The sequence below is a fragment of the Callospermophilus lateralis genome, chromosome 15 (genome assembly GCF_048772815.1).
Source record: "Callospermophilus lateralis isolate mCalLat2 chromosome 15, mCalLat2.hap1, whole genome shotgun sequence".
Taxonomy (NCBI): domain Eukaryota; kingdom Metazoa; phylum Chordata; class Mammalia; order Rodentia; family Sciuridae; genus Callospermophilus; species Callospermophilus lateralis.
The window spans coordinates 41,228,426-41,249,559 of NC_135319.1; the positions used below are offsets into that span (position 1 = coordinate 41,228,426).

Here is a 21,134-nt window from a genome sequence, read left to right on the forward strand (position 1 = left end):
TGGCTTTGAACTTGCCGTCCTCCTGCCTCAGCCTTTCTGAGCTGCTGAGATTACAGGCATGTGCCACCACACCAGGCTTCATTTTTTTTTTTATTTTTTTATTTTCTGTTGTGGGACAGTGTCTCAGTAAATTGCCCAGGCTGGCCACTTAAACACCTTCTGCTTCAGCTTCCCAAATTGCTGGGATTATAGGCATGCACCACTACATGGTACTTAACAATTACTTTTATCTGTGGTTAAAAGGCCTGGTGTAGGGCTGGGGTCATGGCTCAGTGGAGTGCTTGCCTCACATTTTTGAGGTGCTGGAATTTATCCTTAGCACGACATAAAAAATAAATAAACAAAATAAAGGTGTTGTATCCATCTACAACTTTAAAAAAATTAAGAAAAGTCTTGCTAGGGTTAAGATTCTTCAGTAGTTCTTTAGAAATTTGCTTAGTATTTGAATCATGTGAAAACTTAATTTGACTCCTATATTGATTAGTCACTGTGTTCAAATTTCACATAAGCACTCAAATATAATAAATCCATTGAGCTTGGGTGTGGTGATGTTTGCTTGTAATCCCAGTGAATCAGGAGTCTCAGGCAGGAGGATTTCAAGTTTCAGGCCAGGCAATTTATCCAGACATTGTCTCAAAATACACAGAGATTTGGTTGTAGCTCAGTGGTAAAGCACCGCTGATTTCAAGCTCCTGTACTAAAGGGAGAGAAAAAGTAATCAGTAATCATAGATGGGGGGAAAAAAGAGATTAAATAAATCATGTCATTATAGTTTCTTAATCTTCTCATTAAAACCCCTTATTTCAGTGATTATAGAATTGTAATAGGACAGAATTTGTGAAAGAACTTGTTTTGAACCCCATCTAAACAGGTTTAGTTATTAAAACAGTCTCACTTAAATTATGGCCCAAATGTTGGACATGATGGTGCATCCCTGTGATCCCAGGGAATCTGGGAAGTTGAGGTAGGAGAATCACAAATTTGAGGCCAGGCTTGTCAACTTTGTGATCCTGTCTCAAAATATAAAATAAAAAGGGCTTGGCATGTGTAGATGGCTATTGGGTTTACAACCTTATGCCAGGGTACCCTCTTCTGGGAAGCACTGCACAGTCTGAAGAGAGTTGAACTGAAACAGAATGAATGAAACTTCATTCATTGCCAGGGATTGAACCCAGTGGCACTTAGCCCCTTGGCCATATCCTCAGCCCTTTTTTATATTCTATTTAGAGACAGGGTCTGGATGAGTTGCTTAGGGCCCCCCTAAATTGCTGAGGCTATCTTTGAATTCCTGACCCTTCTGTCTCAGCCTTCCAAACCGCTGGGATTGCAGGCATGCCTGGCTGAAACTAAGAGAGATTTTTATACTAAGGAAAGAAAAGAGTTTAACAGTGGTAAATGGCTCACCATCTGTAGCTCCTACTATGAGTCTGGTTCTATGCCATGCCTTCTAAAATTCACAACATTCTTGCATAGGGAATACTTATTATCAATTTTTACTATTTAACAAATGAGGAAATTTGGGACCCAGAGATATTCACAATTTGAAAGTGACTGAACTGGGATTAGGAGTCAGGCAGTTTCAACCCAAGCCCATTCTTATAATCTCCACTGTCTCTTTTCAAAAATCCAAAGAATAAGAGGAAGAATATATTTCTGTGTATAATGGAAAAAAGGCCAGCAATTCAAAAAATCAATACATAACCTGTACAAGTCTAGTTTAATTGTATGGAATGTTCTAATAGATGGTGGTCTTTTTTCAAGACCCTTTCCTCATGCAAAGTAACCAGTCACAACCAAGTATTAAACTATGGTATACACTGTCACATCTATGTCTAATCGTTTACCTCTGAGGGTACTGTGCTCACATGTGTAGGATGACCAAGTAGGATCAAGTAAGGCAGGGTAATGGCTTTCCTTCAGGGGCATTATTTTCTAGTGAAGTGTAGTAATAGGTATCTAGTGTTTCTCAAATTTAACACTATTATTTATTTGGTGGTACTAGGGATTGAACTCAGGGCATTGTGCATTTAAACAAGCCCTGTACCACTGAGCTATATCCCAGCCCCAATTATGAGCATTTTAGAACACAGGAGGGTGTCCTGTGCATTATGGGATTTGATTTTTTGGGGGGGAGCACCTAGCATTAGCTAATGCCCTATCTACAACAAATTTGGGTCAAGTTTCTAGATTTTTAGGGGAACAGGAGATTGAACGCAGGGGCACTCAACCACTGATCCATATCCCCAGTACTATTTTGTATTTTATTTAAAAACAGGGTTTCGGGGAGACTGGGGTTGTGGCTCAGCTGTACAGCACTCATCTAGCCCTTGCAAGGCCCTGGGTTCGATCCTCAGCAGGACATAAAAATAAATAAATAATGGTATTGTATACAACTAAAAAATAAATATTAAAAAAAAAAAAAAAAGGACAAGGTTTCACTGAGTTGCTTAGCCCCTTGCCATTGCTGAGGCTGGCTTTGAACTCTGGATCCTCCTGTCTCAGCCTGTGGATCTATTCACTGGATATTAGTGCTACTGTGCAGGACTAACACACATACCTGACAAATTATTACTTCCAGAAATGTCTGCAGATATTGCCAAATGTTGCTCCTGGGGCAAAACTGCCCCTGCTTTAGATCAGTAGTAACAACTAGTGCTCTAGATGCCCAATAAATTAAGATCTCATCTATGTACCTTGCCTAAGAAGCCACAGAAAGCTGGGCAGTGCTGGTAATCCTGGCAGAAACAGGAAGGTCACAAGTTCAAAGCCAGCATCAGTAACTAGGTGAGGCCGGAGCTATGCAGTGAGACTGTTTCTCTAAACAAAATACAAAATAGGACTAGGGATGTCGCTCAATGGTTAAGTCCCTGGTATCAGAAAAAAAAAAAAGGAAAACAAAACCACATAAGTGATTCTATATTATATTTAATGTCCAGTCAAAATGATCACTGACTTTTTTGTTTAGATACACCATGAGCAGAAATGCATAAAATGCAGATATTCCCCAGTGATTCTAGTTACACATGATTCTAAATCAGAAGTATGTAAATATCTTTTTCTATTCTCTGAGAAAAAAATCCCTGTTATACTTTTCTATATGAATAAACATTATTGCTGATTTTTATTTTGTCTCTGGTTTGAATGTAGGTTTTTCAAAGCACCACTTTGCAACTTGCTGTTTTAATTTTATAGCTTTTAATTTTTTTTAGATTTTTAAAATGTGTATACATATTATTTTTCAGTAACTTCATTATATTCTATATAAACTTCCTATGATTTATTTAACTTATCATTTGCTGGGATTTTTGTTAAGGTTGGTTCCCTTTTTTGATACTATTCGTAATTATAGCAACGAACATTCTTGTATATTTCCAATCTAAATACATAATTGTGTGTGAAGTAAGATAAGTTCTTAGTATGGAAATTGATAGGCTCAATTTTAAAAGGAATTGAGGTCCAGCTTCTCAGACCTATCTGTCTTGGATAAGTTTTTAATTTGTGCCTTAGTTATAATTTTTTTTTTTTTTTTTTTTTTTTTTTTTAAGGAGGAGATCAGATAGTAAAGATGACCCACCCCATCCTCTGATGGTTTAAAAAAGAAAGAAAGAAAGAAAGAAAGAACATTAGGAGTAGGAAAACCTCGCTGATCTTGAAAAGATTCATGGTTCTGAATTAAAACAAAAACAAAGCAAAAATAGTAGAGGAGCTCCTTGCCCCTATGAAATTTTGTAAGGCTTTGGGTCTAATAATCTTATTCCTTCCGCAGATCGAGGTATACAAAAAGACAAAGGCCCATATTATACACACCTTGGGGCAGGACCAAGTATTGCTGCTGTCAGGGAAATCATGGAGAATAGGTGAGGAAATGTGTTTCCCTGTTAAAATCATTCTTTATTGTGGACCTGACTCAATGCAGATAAGTTTATCTCTGGGAATAAATATGAGGTGAATAGAGAATTTTGAGGAGTATGAGTTGGATGTTTGTTAGGGCTCAGAAGTAAAATGCCCATATGTTCTCCTGAGTCCTCCTTATGAGCTGCTGGGTGCTTAAAAAGACTCTCAGGAAGCAAGGCTAATTGTCTATAATTAATTCAGGAATCCTTATTCATATATATATTATATAATGTTAGAATAGTTCAAATTAACGCTGCCAACATTAAGTTAACCCTGCATTCCCGTTGCTTGACTTGGACTCCGTTTATTTTTAAAGAGTGATCTTTAAGGATCAGTAAGAAGAACTATGAAATAGAAATAGAAATGTCTGCCACATAAAAGCAATTTTTTGGCAAAAGTAAATTTATGAGGAGTGTTTGATTTTTTTTTTTTTTTAACTTCTGTTCATCTCTATCTCGTGTGCAGATAGCAATTAAAAACAAATTGTTTCAAGTGTAGACTGTAGTTAATAGGGTATTCCCTCCACTCTGCTTTGTAATAGGTATGGCCATAAAGGAAAGGCAGTAAGGCTAGAACAAATCGTATACACAGGAAAAGAAGGAAAAAGCTCTCATGGGTGTCCAATCGCTAAGTGGGTAAGTACTTGATATTTGGAAATGTTTGAAAATACAGGTTAAATGCTTTTTTGGGGTGGTCCCATGAAAGTTTGGATCAGAAAAATAACAAGGTGATAACAAGGAAGTTGTCTCTTTTTGCCTCTGTTTTGCATGTTATTGCTAGATGTACACCTTTAGAATATTGAACACTTGTCATTTTTATTTTAAACAACCAGTTTTGTTTCTTTTTTTTTAAACCAGTTTTCCCTCAGAGCTTTTTAAAAGTTTTGTTCTCAGGTGTTACATGTTTCTTTTCCAGTTTATTTGCCTTGTGTATCTCAGCTACATATTCTCTATAGTAATGAATTTATATACTCCTATCAATTTTATTCTATGAATTTATTTCTTCAGATACAGTTAGCTAGTCCATCAGATAACTTCAATTTTATATTGATTTGATGGTGATGGTTTTATCTTGTTTCTGTTTCATCTGTGATCCTTCCGGGATTTTCTTATTAAGTATAGGTCATCCTGGCAGGTTTCTCTGGAGAGGGAATATTGAAACTGAGAATTGAGTAAAGTTGGGCTTGGTTGCACATGCCCACAGACACAGCTATTAGGGAACTGAATCAGGAGGATCACTTCAGCCCATGAATTGCAGGCCAGTCTGAGCAACGGAGAGATACATCCTTTTTCCAGAAAAAACTATAGAGTGTGGGATGGAGTTTAGCTCAGTGCTAGAGCACTTGCCTCATCCTTGTGAGGCACTGGGTTTGATTCCTAGCACCACATATAAATAAGTAAATAAAATAAAGGTCCATCAACAACCTAAAAGAAAGAAAGAGGCAAACTATGCAGAATTAAATACTCCAAAGAATGTAGGGAAGAACATTCCTAAGCCCAGAAACAATAAGAGAAAAGGTCTTATATAAAGAAAAAGGGGGGCTGGGGGGCTGGGGATGTGGCTCAAGCGGTAGCGCGCTCGCCTGGCATGCGTGCGGCCCGGGTTAGATCCTCAGCACCACATACAAACAAAGATGTTGTGTACGCCGATAAAAAAAATAAAAATATTAAAATTCTCTCTCTCTCTCTCTCTTCTCCCTCCCTCTCTCTTTAAAAAAAAAAAAAAGAAAGAAAGAAAGAAAAAGGGAACATTGGGAGAAAAAAAAATGCCAGAAGTGTCCAGTGAAGTTGAGAGGATAAGGATTGCAACCAGGTGATGGTGAAAAGATGGGCAGATGCCATATCATGAGTGTTTTGTCAGCCATAGTGAGGAGTTGAGGTTTTATTCTATGAGCAATAGAAAGCATTTGAAGCATTTTCAGATAGGGGTAAGCTATCTAGTTTCTAAATAGTAGTCTAAGGAATTCATTGGTAAAGTGTATATGAAGATATGTTGATGCTTAACAGATTACCTGAAAACCTGTGGTATCTCTGAACAACAATTATGTTCTTTTGTGGGTTGGGAATTCAAGAGCAGTTGACAAGGGTGCTTTTTGGCAGAGGGTGTCAGGAGGTAGTAGTCATCTGGAAACTTGACTACTGAAAGGAGTGTGCTATAGATACAGAGTCACTTCCAGACTCCCTGTTTGAGGCCATAGGTGTTTTTGTTTGTTTGTTTTTGTTGTTGTTGTTATTTTGGTGGTGCTGGGGATGGAACCCAGGGCCTTGTGCATGCCAGGCAAGCACTCTACCAACTGAGCTATATCCGCAGTATATATCCTTGATGGCTGTTGGCTGGAGGCCTCAATTCTTCATCATAGAACTGTTTAAATATTCCTTTGGCCTGGAAGGTTAGTTTTACATGCACCCCCCACCCTGAAATAAAATGGCAAAGAGGGGAACCTATGGTGTCTTCATGGTGTCTATGTAGATCAGTGCTGTTTGGTGGACAGGACAATGTAAGAGCACAAATATCAGGAAGTGGTGAACTTTGGGGCCATCTTAAAGACTGTCAAGCACAAAATCAACATCCATTCTTCAATAAAAATAAATAAGTTACACTACATTGAGCTGGATGTGGTGGCACATGCCTGTAAAACTAGCTACTTGGGAAGGGGAAGCAGATGAATCACAGGTTAAAGGCCAGCCTCAGCAACAAAGAGAAGGCCTAAACAATTTAGTAAGAACCTGTCTCAAAATAAATTTTTCACTGTGCAATGCTCTGGAGGTTGAGACAGGAGGATCAAAGCTAATCTTAGAAAAATCTACTCAGTGAGACCCTGTCTCTCAAAGTAATACAAAATAGGACTGAGGGTGTGGCTTAGTGTTTGAGTGTCCTGGAGTCAATCCCCTCACCAAAAAAGTGGGAGGGGTAGGGATATTGCTCAGCAGTTAAGCTCCCCTGGATTCACTCTCTAGAACCCCTCCTTCTACCCTGCCATAAAAAGAGCACTATATTGGCATATTAAAATTTGTTTATCTTATTTGTATCTTCTCTAAATGGCTAATGCTTTCATTTTTTGAATATTATATCATAATGCTCTTAAAGATCAATGCTGTTCATTATGGAATATGTCAAGAGCAAAGTTTTATAAAATGTAAGAATACAATTTGTCCATAATTATAAAAAGAAGTCAGTTGTATTAGAATTGCTATAATCTCAGCTACTGGTGAGGCTGAGATAGGATGATTACAAATTCAAAGCCAGCCTAAGAGGCCCTGTCTAAAAGACTCTTCCTGGCTGGGGGAAAGCAAACAGCCTGTTGTTGTAAACTGCCCATGGGGACTTCCATGGCAGGGAACTGAAAGCAACCTCAAGTTGCTCTAGAGAGTGGTTCCTGGCTAACAGCTACCAGGAAAATAGGAGCCTCCGCCTTTTTTTTTTTTTTTTTTCACTTTTTAGAGAGAGAGAATTTTAATATTTATTTTTTAGTTTTCGGCAGACACAACATCTTTGTTTGTATGTGGTGCTGAGGATCGAACCCGGGCTGCACGCATGCCTGGCGAGCGTGCTACCACTTAAGCCACCTCCCCAGCCCCGTAGCCTCAATCTTAGCAATGAAAGAAAATAAGGGTTTATAACAGCCAGAGAGCCTTAGATAAGAATCAAAGCCCCTTGGATTTCAGCAGCTAACACATTGGATTTCTCACACTTGGAAAGTAGGATAACATATTTGTGTGGCTTAAGTTCCTAAATTTTTGTTAATAATACAAAGCCAACATAAGTGGCATTATTTTTTTGTTTTGTTAATTATCTTCATTTATTTGTTTTTATGTGGTGCTGAGGATCAAACCTAGTGCTTCACCTGTTCTAGGCAAGCACTCTACCACTGGGTCAATGAAAGGAAATACTTTGAGACACTCAGCCCACTCAAAAAGTGTGTCCACAATGAAGCACAGATCCTGGTAGAAGAAAAGAGATTTACTATTGTTGAGTTCTTGTGCTCTGGGAAGTAAGAGTTCCCAGGGAACGAGAATGATCCTATATATATATATACTCGTTCATAAAGGAGCCCTTATAAGTTTAGTTTTCTGGGCCCCAGGAAGCCTTTGGGTTCAACAGGGCATAAAAGTATTCTAGATTTGAGATACTGAAGGTATTGGAAGGGATTGGGTGAGATAATCAGGAAGTTAAAATAATAATAAAAAGAACTGGGGATATAGCTCAGCATTCTAGTTCTGTCCTCCCCTTGCAAAAATGTGTGTGTGTGTGTGTGTGTGTGTAAATGAACAGTCATTAAACAGCTACCCAAGTTAAAAATAAACATTGTTGGAGCTCCGGTTATAGCTCAGTGATAGAGTGCTTACCTTTCACTTGTGAGGTACTGGGTTCAATCCTCAGCGCCACATAAAAAATAAATAAAATAAAGATATTTAAAAAAAAGAACATTGTTACATTCCCAAAAGCTCCAATGATAAATCTCCCCTAGCTTTTGTGATAATTTCTTTTTTAAATTCTTTTTAGATATACATGGCAGTAGAATGTATTTTGACACATCACATATACATGGAGTATAACTTCCCATTTTTTTTTTTAAAGAGAGAGTGAGAGAGGAGAGAGAGAGAGAGAGAGAGAGAGAGAGAGAGAGAATTTTTAATATTTATTATTTAGTTATTGGCGGATACAACATCTTTGTCTGTATGTGGTGCTGAGGATCGAACCCGGGCCGCATGCATGCCAGGAGGGCGCGCTACCGCTTCAGCCACATCCCCAGCCCCTCCCATTCTTGAGAAGAGGTTGAATATGATGTAGAGTTTCGCTGGTCACATATTAATATATAAATATATTTGAATATAGGAAAGTTATGTCCAATTTGTTCTAATTTTTTGGTTCCTTTTCCGGACCCCTTCACCTTGTGTTTTCTAATAGTTTTGTTTTTATCTTGCCCCTATGTTTCACCTTGTTCCTTTACTGAAATAGATGACAGGGATTAGTTACTAATATCTAACACTGGTAGTTTACATATTCATTTAGTTGCATCTGCTAGTTATTTCTGGATCCATTACTTATTTGCCTAGTAAGTAGCAAGGAGTAAAAATATCTCTTGAAATGGCAGCTGTCTTCTCCTGTAATACGTAATTAACCCAAGGTAGTTCGGTTATATGATAAGGTTTTGTGTAATTTCTCCTTCCTGACCTCCAAACCTCTTCTCATGTAATAATAATAATGACACTGACAGAATTGCAGTATGTCTGTATGTTTAAGACAAAATTTGAATCTCATTGTTCATAGAAACTTCTTCTAACACTCTCTGTGAGTTATTAGGTACAAATTATATTTGTTCTGCATTTCCCATGAATCTCAGGTATAGACAAATTGCTTTCTTGTTTTGTCTTATGTGATATTCCTTTTTTTCTTCCTAGAATAAAAGAACATCTCAGTATAGTGTAGCAGTATATCTCCAACTTTTCATAAATATAAAAATAATTTAGAGAGAAGGAATAAAATAAAATTCTGTTGCTGAGTGACTTAATGAGTGAAAGTTTTAATATCTTTTAATTACCATTCAGTAATAAAAACTTTGGCTTGGGATGTAGCTCCATGGTAGAGACCTTAATTAGCGGGGATGCACCTGAGGGCCCCCCCAAAAAAAATTCATTTTGATAATAAAAACAGTTATTGATGTAGCATGTTTGTGGAAATGAAATAGGTTTTATAAATGAAATCTAAAAACAGTAAGTTTAATCAGACTTTATTATTTGCAAACTTTCCAGGTTATCTTATAAAAGACCAAATCTGTTCATTGCCAAACAATAAGCTCCTGTTGAATAAATGTATACTGAGGTTAGATAATACTTTGAAAACCAAATATTTTCCATTTGAATTGGTGTCTTGAAGTAGTATTGATGTTTTCCATATTAGTTGTTTTTTTTTATTTTTAGTTGTAAATGGACATAATAATTTTTTTTTTTTTTAAAGAAAGAGTGAGAGAGAGTGAGAGATTGGGAGAGAGAGAGAGAATTTTAATATTTATTTTTTAGTATTTGGCGGACACAACATCTTTGTCTGTATGTGGTGCTGAGGATCGAACCCAGGCTGCATGCATGCCAGGCGAGCACGCTACCACTTGAGCCACATCCCCAGCCCCATGGACATAATAACTTTATTGATTTTATTTTTATGTGGTGCAGAGAATCGAACCCAGTGCCTCACTCATGCTAGGCACTCTACCACTGAGCCCCATCTCCACCCCAATATTAGTTCTTTTCTAAGAGGAGAAAAGAATTCAAGCTAGAAATCTGTTTAAGTTGTCTAACCCATAGTTGAACCTTAAGTTAAGGTTAAATGCAAAATATAATGAAAGGATTATGTAGGACTTTAGGACTATAGTCTATAATCTTTAGGACTCTATACATTATTTTGAGTTACACCAGCATAATTAAGTCCTATCTGTGGGTATGAGAGGAAATGAAAGCCAGTCAGCCACTCATTTTGAACTAAGGAATCTAATAAACTTGTAACTAGTGTATTGCGTTTCTCTAAATTTACTTTCATCTTAGTGTATTCATTTTTGTGTGTAATCCATATTAAACATTAACCTCCATTACAATTCCAAGGTTACACTAAGTGTCAGTGCCTTGCTGAATTGCTAAGGCTAGCCTTGACCTTTCAATCTTCTCTCTCAGCTTCCTGGGTCTTTGGGATTAGCAGGTTCTAAAATCAAATTCTGAGTAGTAGCCTGCATTTGGAGTCATTCTCACATTGATTGTTTTGCCTTTTCTCTCCATTGTTTTATTCTTTTCTTTGAAATGAGTCCTTATCAGGTGATCATTTATACTCCCACATAATTATTAGACTTTGGCAGAAATTTTGACCCCTTTTTTTCTGTCACTTTGGGTCTTGTCAGGGACTAGTTGTCTTGTTATTCTGTAGATTTGGGTGGAAAAGGTGATGTAGTTTCTTGAGTGCCCATGTTCAGTTAACTCCCTGTACTCAGCTACCTCTGGAGCCCCTGATGATGGCAGGAATGGGAAGAATTCAAACCGCAGCAGCCCAGTTGGCTCCAATGCCTGTTAATTTCAGGGGCTCCTCAGCTCCCTCCAGGCAGTAGGATAGATGTATTAATGAGAATACATGAGGGGTAATTTCTTTACTACTCTCATCTGATTCCCCCAGAGTTCTGAATTGAGTTGTGAACTAAATGGAGTATTCAAAAGTCTACAAACCATCTTGCTGGAATTTATACCTTTATTCGGTCTTCAATGTTTTGTTCCAAGGTTCTTCCTAATATCTACTATGATTGTCTTGTGGGGTGCTGCTGATTTCTGTGTCCAAATCAGGTATCTCCTGTCCATTCCCATAACAGCCTATGAAAAGGTAGCTGGCATCCTGGGTTACACTTCTTTTTTTGTTTCAGTTGACTTGATGGTAGCTGTGAAACAGTGTTATGGTTTTACAGTTTTCACTGTCCTTGCTTGTTTTGTCCTTCGTTTGTTTTTCTTCACTTAAATCTATTATCTGCTAGTGTATCATTAGTATTACTTTTATGTTAACTTATTTTCTTCCACAGTTGCTTTGACTGTTTTTGTTTTTGCCTTAGGATCAAACGGAGTGCCTCAGCATGCTAGGCTTGGACCCTACCACTGAGCTACTTCCCCAGCTCAAAATATTAAATATAATTTAATTTGCAGCTCCGATGATCCGTTTAGTTGAATTTTTAATTTAGTTATATTCTATTTATTTATTTATTGAGCAGTGGATTAATCCCAGGGGTATGTGCCACTGAGCTACATCCCCAGCGTTTTCATACCCTTATTTATTTATTTATTGGTACTGGGGATGGAAACCAGGACCTCTCTACCACTAAGCTACATTCTCAGCCCTTGTTATATTTTTTATTTTTAAATAATATTAGCTGAAATGTATAGAATTTTTTTAAAAAATATTTACTTTTGGTTGGAAACAATATCTTTATTTTATTTTTATGAGGTACTGAATATCTAACCTGGTACGTCACGCATGCTAGGCAAGCATTCTACCACTAAGCCCACAACCCCATCCCTCTATTTTTTATTTTTGAGACAGTCTTGCCAAGTCACTAAGGGTCTTACTACCTAGCTGAGGCTGGTTTAGGTTAGTACTCAACTTGAGATCCTTCTGCCTCAGCCTCTTAAATCATTGGGATCACAGGTGTATACCACCACATCTATCTAATTTAGTTGAAGTAAAAATAGTTTGAAACTCAGCAGTTGAATAAACATCATACTTTCAAACTTAAAAAGACATCTTAATTTTACCCTTTCCGAAAAGTGATCTTTTTAGCAATTTAGGTATCTCCCAAACTAAGTGCAAAGATGTTAGAACTTTCAATTACAGATGATGGGTTATTTCTGTTTTTTCAGTTGTAGATGGACACAATACCATTATTTTGTTTATTTAGTTTTATATGGTGCTGGGGATGGAACCCAGGGCCTGACACATGCTAGGCAAGTGCTACAACCCCAGCCCTAGATGATGGTTTTTTTGTTTGTTTGTTTTGTGGTAATTGGGATAGTAACCTAAGGCCTCTTTTTGCTAGACAAGCACTCTACCACTGAACTTCACACTGATTGATAAATGACAACTTTTGAAGCATGTTAAACAGATTAGAGATAAGGTCAATATTACTTGTGATAAAAGCTAATTGTTTTATAGTATTCTAAATGTTGAGAAACTTTGATTAAATAAACATGGGGCTGTTTTCAAGCAGAATATGATCAAAGTTTTTTGGACCTCGTTGCATATGGAACGGAACTATAACCCAATTGTTATGGATGGTTTGGATCCAGGAACCTATAAGGATGCATCCAAGAATTAATGTTTAAAAAAAAAAAAAAAAGGGCGACCCAAAATGTAATCCTTCAAATTCTTTACTCTTATTAAGTTAAGTTGTTCAATCTTTTGGATGATATTACGAATTTTAAAAAGTGAAGCAAAATACTAATTGAATGTTGAAATCTTTTTTGTCCTTCTAACACTAATAAGTAAAATATTGCTGTTTTGATTATTTGCATTTTAGGAAGTAAGTTTGGATGTGTTTATTTATTAACGACTGTATTTCTCCCATGAATTTATTATTCAAAACCCATCTTGTACTTTTGTGAACAAGACTTCTATTGTACAGCCTGCCATTGTCTTTATCTAAATTTCCTTTATTCCTGAGTGCCTGGCTATTATCCTTGTAGAGAAGCTTAATTCTTTGATGGTTCCTTTTATTTGGCTCCAGAGGAGTTTTATTTTACTGATGTCTTTCCTTGCTTAATGACAAAAATAGTGACTCTCCATGTTTTTTTTTTTTTTTTGTAGACAACCAGTAATTAATTTGACAAATTTTAATCGATTTTAAATTTCACTACTATATCCTCCTACTGGTTCTATTAACTTTACTCATTAACTCAGTAGAAGGGAACATTGTTTGTCTTGTTCTACCCTATTGTTTTCTGTGTTTATAAGGAAACATTTTTTTTAGAGGACAATTTCCTTTCATTTGTTTAAAAACTTTTTTCTTGACTTAATTCTCATTTACTGTTGCACATGAACTTTAGAAACCTACTGAAATGTAGACTGAGGAGGGGGTGAAAGTCTCTCACTTGTCTCAGTAGTGCTGGAGATCCAACCAAGAGCCTCAAACATACTGGGAAGTGCTCTACCACTGAGCCAATCCCCTAACCCTAGAATGAACATCTTTTAGTGTTTGGCCTTCTAATTTAGGACAACTATTATGTTCTCCTCAGCTGTGCTTTCTTTTTATAATCTTTATATTTGATATTTATATTCTTATAGAGTTTTTTACATTTTTCTGTGTTTTAGCAACTTTAATGAAGTATAATTTACAATGCATTCTACTTAAAATAATCCCTTTCTCTACTTTTATTTCAGGCTCTAAAACAAACTTCTATTGGGTTATTGCTGGTATACATTAAAGGAGCCACCTGTTTTATTCTCTTTAAAAATTCAATACAGGAAGCTGGAATAGTGGCTCAGTTGTAAAGCCCATGAAGTTGTAATGTCCCTGGGATCAGTTCCCAGTATCAAAAAATTAAAGTAGCCAGGCATGGTGGGGCACGCCTATAATGCCAGCCTCTTGGGAGGCTTCGGTCAAGAGTTCAAAGCCAGCCTCAGCAATTTAATGAGGTCCCAAGCAACTTAGTGATAGCCTAACTGAAAATAAAATATTAAAAGAGGCTGGGGATATGGCTCAGTAGTTAATGTGCCCCTGGATTAAATCCCTGATTTAATCTTCTTACGGGATGGGCTGCTGGAGATTAAAACCATGTCCTTCCTTCATTCTACTACTGAGATATATCCTCTGCCCAAGAAATCTTCCAAGATTGATTACCAACCCAGATGCCCTTCAATAGATGAATGGATAAAAAAATGTGACATTTATACACCATGGAGTATTACGCAGCACTAAAAAATGACAAAATCATGGAATTTACAGGGAAATGGATGGCACTAGAGTAGATTACGCTTAGTGAAGCTAGCCAATCCCTAAAAAACAAATACCAAATGTCTTCTTTGATATAATGAGAGCAACTAAGAACAGAGCAGGGAGGAAGAGCAGGAGGAAAAGATTAACATTAAACAGAGACATGAGGTGGGAGGGAAAGGGAGAGAAAAGGGAAATTGCATGGAAATGGAGGGAGACCCTCATTGTTATACAAAATTACATATAAGAGGTTGTGAGGGGAATGCAAGATAAACAAGGAGAGAAATGAATTACAGTAGGTGGGGTAGAGAGAGAAAATGGGAGGGGAGGGGAGGGGGGGATAGTAGAGGATAGGAAAGGTAGCAGAATACAACAGTTACTAATAGGGCATCATGTAAAAATGTGGATGTGTATCTGTGATTCTGCAATCTGTATTTGGGGTAAAATGGGAGTTCATAACCCACTTGAATCTAATGTACGAAATATGATATGTCAAGAGCTTTGTAATGTTTTGAACAACCAATAAAAAAAAAAAGCTGAAAAGAGGGGGAAAAAAAAGATCTATTGCATATTTCCACCCCTTCTGTAAAAGTCCTATCCCCAAAGTTACCAGTATTGCCAATGAAAATGATTGGTCTTCAACAGTACTTTTTCTCAGCAATTCAAACTACTGTTTCACTTCCTATTTGGGGGAAGCTCATTCTTTACTTTGCTTTTTGTAATACAGCTTTGACCATCTCCCATCAGCTTTCAGTTAGTCTCTTATAAGCCTTCTTAGGTGAGCTTATCCATGGTTTTGTGTTAAGTACTCACCAACGTGCAAGTTACTGCCATGTCCTGCTACTTGCTGTTGAAAATGGCCTTGAAAGGCAACAGGGAGGAAAGCAAGAATATTTTTCAGAGGTGAAGGTCTAGGAAAGATTTTGGGTAACTGTTGCGTCTTCAGTTAATTTTCTTAATTTTTCTTTTAAGAAAAATTCTCAGCATTTAGGGTATGGCTCAATGTGTTATGCATGAGGCCATGCATTCAATTTCCAAGTACTATACACACACACACTCAAAATAGGATCTTGCTAAGTTTCCTAAGATCTCTCTATGTTACAGAGACTGGTATCAAACTTGCTATTCTCCTGCCTCAGTTTCCTGCATTGCTAGTATTACAGATGTGAGCCATCATGCCCAGCTTGAGCTGTCTTGGAAACAGAGGAAGCATTATCTTTATCTCAGAGATCCCTGAATTAGAACCATCTCTCTATAGAATAATTTTGTGAAGAGAGTTTTATAATGACAGAAGGCATTTTCTGTCCACATATGGGTAGAATTTTTCTTTAACTTTGTCTCATGGTCCCTGTTTCCCAAAAGTCTTAGCATAACATTTGTACTCTTTTTTACCATGATTAACTCTATTTTCATCCTGGAAAGGGGCTCACTTCTTTCCAATCAAGAAGTCTGTTGCTGCTTTGCACCCTGATTCATACAAACCCCTTATAATTCTTTGTATTCCCTGCTCACAGTATTACATGAGAAAAATGCATTGCAGTCATTTTCTCCTTTTGTGGAAATGATACATGACTATATTTAGTATGCTTACAAAACTTAATACACACTGATTATCATCCCAATGTTTGGGCATTTAAAATATATACAGCTGTGCACAGTGGTGTAGGACTATTCCCAGCAACTTGGGAGACTGAGACAGAATGGTCACAAATTTGAGGACAGCCTCAGCAATTTAGTTAGACCCTTTTCCAACATAAGAATCACAAAAGAGTTGGCTATGTGGCTCAATGCTAAAACAACCCTGATTCAACCTCAAAGAATTTTGTTTTCATTTACAGGTAAAAATAAACAAATAAATAGTCAGTCCTTCTTATCTGTGGGTTCTCCAACCCCAAACTCAACCCTCTGTGTATCAAAAATACTTGTCCTGGCTATAAACGTAGCACAGTGGTAAAATGTGTGCTTCTCATACAAGAAGACTCAGATTTTAATTCCAGTTTCCTGAAATCACACCACAAATCTATAGTAATCATCACTGTGCCAAGGGCAGGAATGGGATTTAGGCTAAAAAATTACGTTTTTACTGAACATGTATAAATACTTTTTATTTTTGACATTTTCCCCCAAACAATATAGTTAAATTATAACTATTTATAGTTAATATAAATAACTATTTATATTAACTATAAATAACTATGGTATTTATTTATATGTGTGTATTGTACTGGGTATTGAATCCAGGTCCTTGGTCATGCTATGAATTTTAAAGGGTTCTCTAATTTCTGCACACAGTAAAAGATTTTTCTGGGGCCTGGCACCATTGTGCACACGTGTAATCCCCGGGACTAGGAGACTAAGCCAGGATGATCATAAGTGCCAGGCTAGCACGGGGAAGTGAGTCTCAAAATCAAAAAGACTGGGGATTTAGCTCAGTCATAGAAAAAAGATTTCTACAAATCTTTGGTAGATATTTGGTCTTCAAATTTCTGCTCAAAATAGGTTTATTCTCTCCTTTTGCTTACCAGCAGTACTTTGAAAAAGAAGTGTGACATTGAAAGACTCATGTCCCAAGTTCAAAATGCATCCCAAAGCTATCAAGACAGTGTTGTTCCTGTCATAAATCTTGACATTGAGTGCTTGCCCCACATGCACAGGGCCCTTGGTTAAATCCCCAGCAACACACACACACACAAGGTACAAGTGGTATAGGTGGCCAGACATGGTGGTTCAAGCCTGTGATCCCAGCAGCTCAGGAGGTTCAGACAGGAGGATCGAAAGTTCAAAGCCAGCCTCAGCAACCCTATGAGGCACTAAACAACTCAGCAATACCCTATCTGTAAATGAAATATAAAATGAGGGCTGTCGATGTAGCTCAGTGATTCGGCACCGCTTGATTGAATCTCTGATACCAAAATAAAGAAATAAAGACTAGAAGTGATTAAGAAAAAATTAAAGATAAATTGGACTAAAAAGAACAAATAAAATAAATGAACTTCATCAACACTGAAATTTTTGTGCTATGAAGGACTCTGAAATAGGGAAAAGACAGCTAACAATTGGGAGAAAATAACTTTAAGTCATTCATTATTTTTAATGCCCATTGGAGTATACATGAACAAACCCAGAACTTAATGCATGTTCATAAACAAATGCTCTACTACTGAGCTACATTGCTAGTCTTGTTTTACTTACTCATTTTTATTATGAGATAGCACTAAGTTACACTGGCTGACCTGGAATTGGTGATGCTCCTGCCTCAACTTCTCAAATAGCTGTAATTACAGAAATGGACTGACAGTATCTCACTTAGTTGCTTGATGCCTGGCTGTTTTGCTGAGGCTGGCTTTGAACTTGTGATCATCCTACCTCTGCCTCCCGAGTTGCTGAAGTACCCATGTGAGCCCGGCGTGCAGGTGACAAAATTATTTAGAGACATTCTGTGTCATTAGTAGTGCAAAATGAAGGATTTGAAATTTTCATAAAATATAACCACACTGGGTTTTTGTGATTTTTAAATATTCACTCAACAAATATTTGATGTGAGCCTCTGATGAAATGAATTCTGGGCTCAGTAACCATGTTTCCAGTGGTAGAGCAAACAAACATAAAATAGTAGTTAAGATTTATTAGATCCTAATATGCTATTTTAGAAAAGTTAAGAGATGCGCCAAAATGACCTGAACTAATAAATGAAAAAGAAAAAGATGTAAACCTGTTATTTCACTATAACTTACCTATAGAAGACAGCATAAATCCTAAGCTCACAAAATTTTTACAAAGTGAAGACACTTTTGTTGTCAGTGTGCAATATAATTGCACCTCAGAAGCATTCTTTTCCCCTATTAATCCCTAGCTACCTACCAAAAATATCACTCTCCTCCTCTTCTTACATTTTGTATTATAAAAAGAAGTCATTTTTTGCCTCTCAGCACTGTAATTATGAGATTAATTCATATTGTGTATAATTATAAATCATTCTCATTGCTAAGTCATATTCTTTTATTATGAATAGTTAAAATTTATTGGGCGCTTCTTCTGATAATGACATTTCAGTTATTTCCAGTTTGGGATAATTATGAACAATGCCTCTGACTTTGGGAAACAGGGAGGTGCATTTGTGTCTAGTGGAGTTCCTGGATTGTGAATAGATGACATGTTTACCTGATTAGATTTGTTGATACTAATAGTTTTCCAAAAGTAGTTTTCCTTTCTTACATTTTCATGCACAGTATACAAGAGTGTTTCTGAACATTTTTAGTATTTAATATTTTGTTTCTTATAAGGGTTCTATTTAGTTATGTAGTTTCTCTTTAAACCCTCCCACCCCTTTTTGTACCTGTAATTGAATCCAGAGGCACTTAACCTCTGAGCCACATCACAAACCCCCCCCCTCCCTGTTTTTTATTCGTGTTTGACAGGGTCTCACTGAGTTGCTTAGGGCCTAAGTTTCTGAGACTGAGACTGGATTTATACTTATGATTCTCCTACTTTGGCCTCTGGAGCTGCTTGAATTCAGGGATAGGCTACCTCGCCCACTCCGCCTCCTGCCTCGAATTTTTTTTTTATATATATATATAATTTGTTATGAGAGCAGAATGCAATTTAATTTACATCCTGCTTTTTTTTTCTTCCTGTCATTCTTCCTGTGTTGAGGATCAAATTGGCGTTGGGCATACTGGACAAGCACTCCTATCACTTAACTACATTCTCAGTTCCATCTTAACTATGTTTAAGTGTAGGGATCAGTAGAGTTAAGTATATTCAGTGATGGGAAACAGATCTCCAAAACTTTTTCATCTTGTAAATTTCAATCTATTCCTATTAAATAACAACTACTGTGTTTTCCCCCTAGCTCCTGGTTCTAATTATATAAATGTGACCTGATATAAATAGATTCATGCAGTATTTGTCATTTTTGTGACTGGTTAGTTTCTTTATTCTAATGGCTTTATTTCTTTCAATATTTTTATATATTTCAGAGAACTTAGATTTAATACCTCAACCCCTTATTGAACCACGATCCATATTTATTGACTCAGCTCCTGGACATTATGCTTAATTTTCTATATTTCACTGAAGAAAAACGTCTGTGAAAGACCCATATATCATCAATATCATCACAATATAAATCTTCTTTGCTAGGCTGGGGGTTGGTATAGCTCAGTGTTAGAGCACTTACCAAGCATGTGTGAAGCCCTGGATTCAGTTCCCAGCCTTGCAAAAAAGAATCCTCTTTCCTAGGTTTAGTCATTGCACTTGGGTATCTGAGGTAAGAGAAGCATTTGAAACTAGTCTGGGCAACTGATGAAGACTCCATCTTGCTGGTCACAATGGTGCACTCCTGTAATTCCAGAGTCACACCCCGTAGTTACTTAGGGCCTTGCTAATTTGTTTTGGGCTGGAATCCTCCTTCTTCAGCCTCCCAAGTCACTCTGAGTCGCTCTGATTACTGTGGGCCTGCACTATTGCACCTGACTATTCTGGCATCCCCCCCCCCCCCAATAAACAGAATCAGGAGGTGATATTTGAAATCCAGTTAGCATCCCAGGATCAGAATTTGGAAGAGTCTGGGGATATAGTTCAGTTGGTAGAGTGCTTACCTCACATGCACAATGTCCTGGGTTCAATTTCCAGCAACACACATCAAACAATTAATTATTATATTTTGCATTTTGTAAGTCAGCTGCACCATTTTAGTCTAATGATTAAAATAGGTGTGATACAGTCTTGTAATAGCATAACGAAATCATAGAAATTGCATGGTCATTGGTTTACATGGTATCCTATATAGTAACATGAGACACAAAAGCAATGTATACCTTTGCCACAGTTCAATGTCAAGTTTGTTGATGAAACCCAGGGGCATTTAAGCACTCAGCCATATCCCCAGCTCTTTTTATATTTTTATTCTGAGACTTTGTCTTGATAAGTTGCTGAGGATGGTTTTGAATTCCCAATACTACTGCCTCACCTCATAAGCCCCTGGGATCACAGGTGTGCAGTACTCCATCCTGCTCTACATTTATTTTTAATATTGGGATTCCTGGTTTCTTTCCATTTGTGGAAAAGCAGAGCAGGTATTTAAATTTTCCTGAGTCCTCAGTGTCCCCTTTTGGAACTCAAACAAATAGTCTTGTTTTTTAAATTTTTTTTTAGTTGTCAATGTAACTTTAATTTTATTTATATGTGGTGCTGAGACTTGAACCCAGGGCTTCACACATGCTACGTAAGCGCTCTACCACTGAGCTACAATCCCAACACAAAACAAAGAATGTTGCAGTACTTCTGCAACCACATATCACAGAATAGCCAACCACATATCACAGATTTCTGTTCTGCCGAAGTTTTTTTGTGTTCTTATAAGCTGATATAAGTTTCATGGAGGCAACTAGGAAGACAACAGCGTATCTCATTGGCTTCTATAATTTCTAACCCTTGAGATATTCAGTGATTTTTTTTTTCTTTAAAGAAAGAAATAAGTTAATATATAACCATCCAGAACTTAAAGAGAAATGTCCATTGCATTTAAATGAAGGATATGTGTTTTCCATAGATGAATGCATTCTGCTTTTGCAGGTTATAAGAAGAAGCAGTGAGGAAGAAAAAGTTCTTTGTTTGGTCCGGGTGCGTACAGGCCACCACTGTGAAACTGCTGTGATGGTGGTGTTCATCATGATATGGGATGCCTTATGTCCTCCAATTGCCGACAGTTTGTATCAGGAGATTGTTGAGAGTCTACGGTCATACAATGGTCATCCGACAGACCGAAGATGTACCTTCAATGAAAAGT

The 21,134-nt window shown here is 37.1% G+C and overlaps 1 protein-coding gene across 5 annotated transcripts in view; it reads left to right on the forward strand.

Annotated features, from left to right (window-relative positions):
- Positions 1-21,134, forward strand: part of Tet1 (tet methylcytosine dioxygenase 1) — a 104,675-nt gene that overhangs the window by 66,333 nt on the left and 17,208 nt on the right. For 3 of the 5 annotated variants that reach the window (XM_076834681.1, XM_076834683.1, XM_076834682.1), the window contains 3 exons: positions 3,767-3,857; positions 4,436-4,529; positions 20,921-21,132. In XM_076834681.1, the coding sequence (XP_076690796.1) occupies positions 3,767-3,857; positions 4,436-4,529; positions 20,921-21,132 (397 nt within the window). The remainder of the gene's footprint in view (positions 1-3,766; positions 3,858-4,435; positions 4,530-20,920; positions 21,133-21,134) is intronic. The other 2 variants (XM_076834684.1, XM_076834685.1) reach the window with 1 other exon arrangement.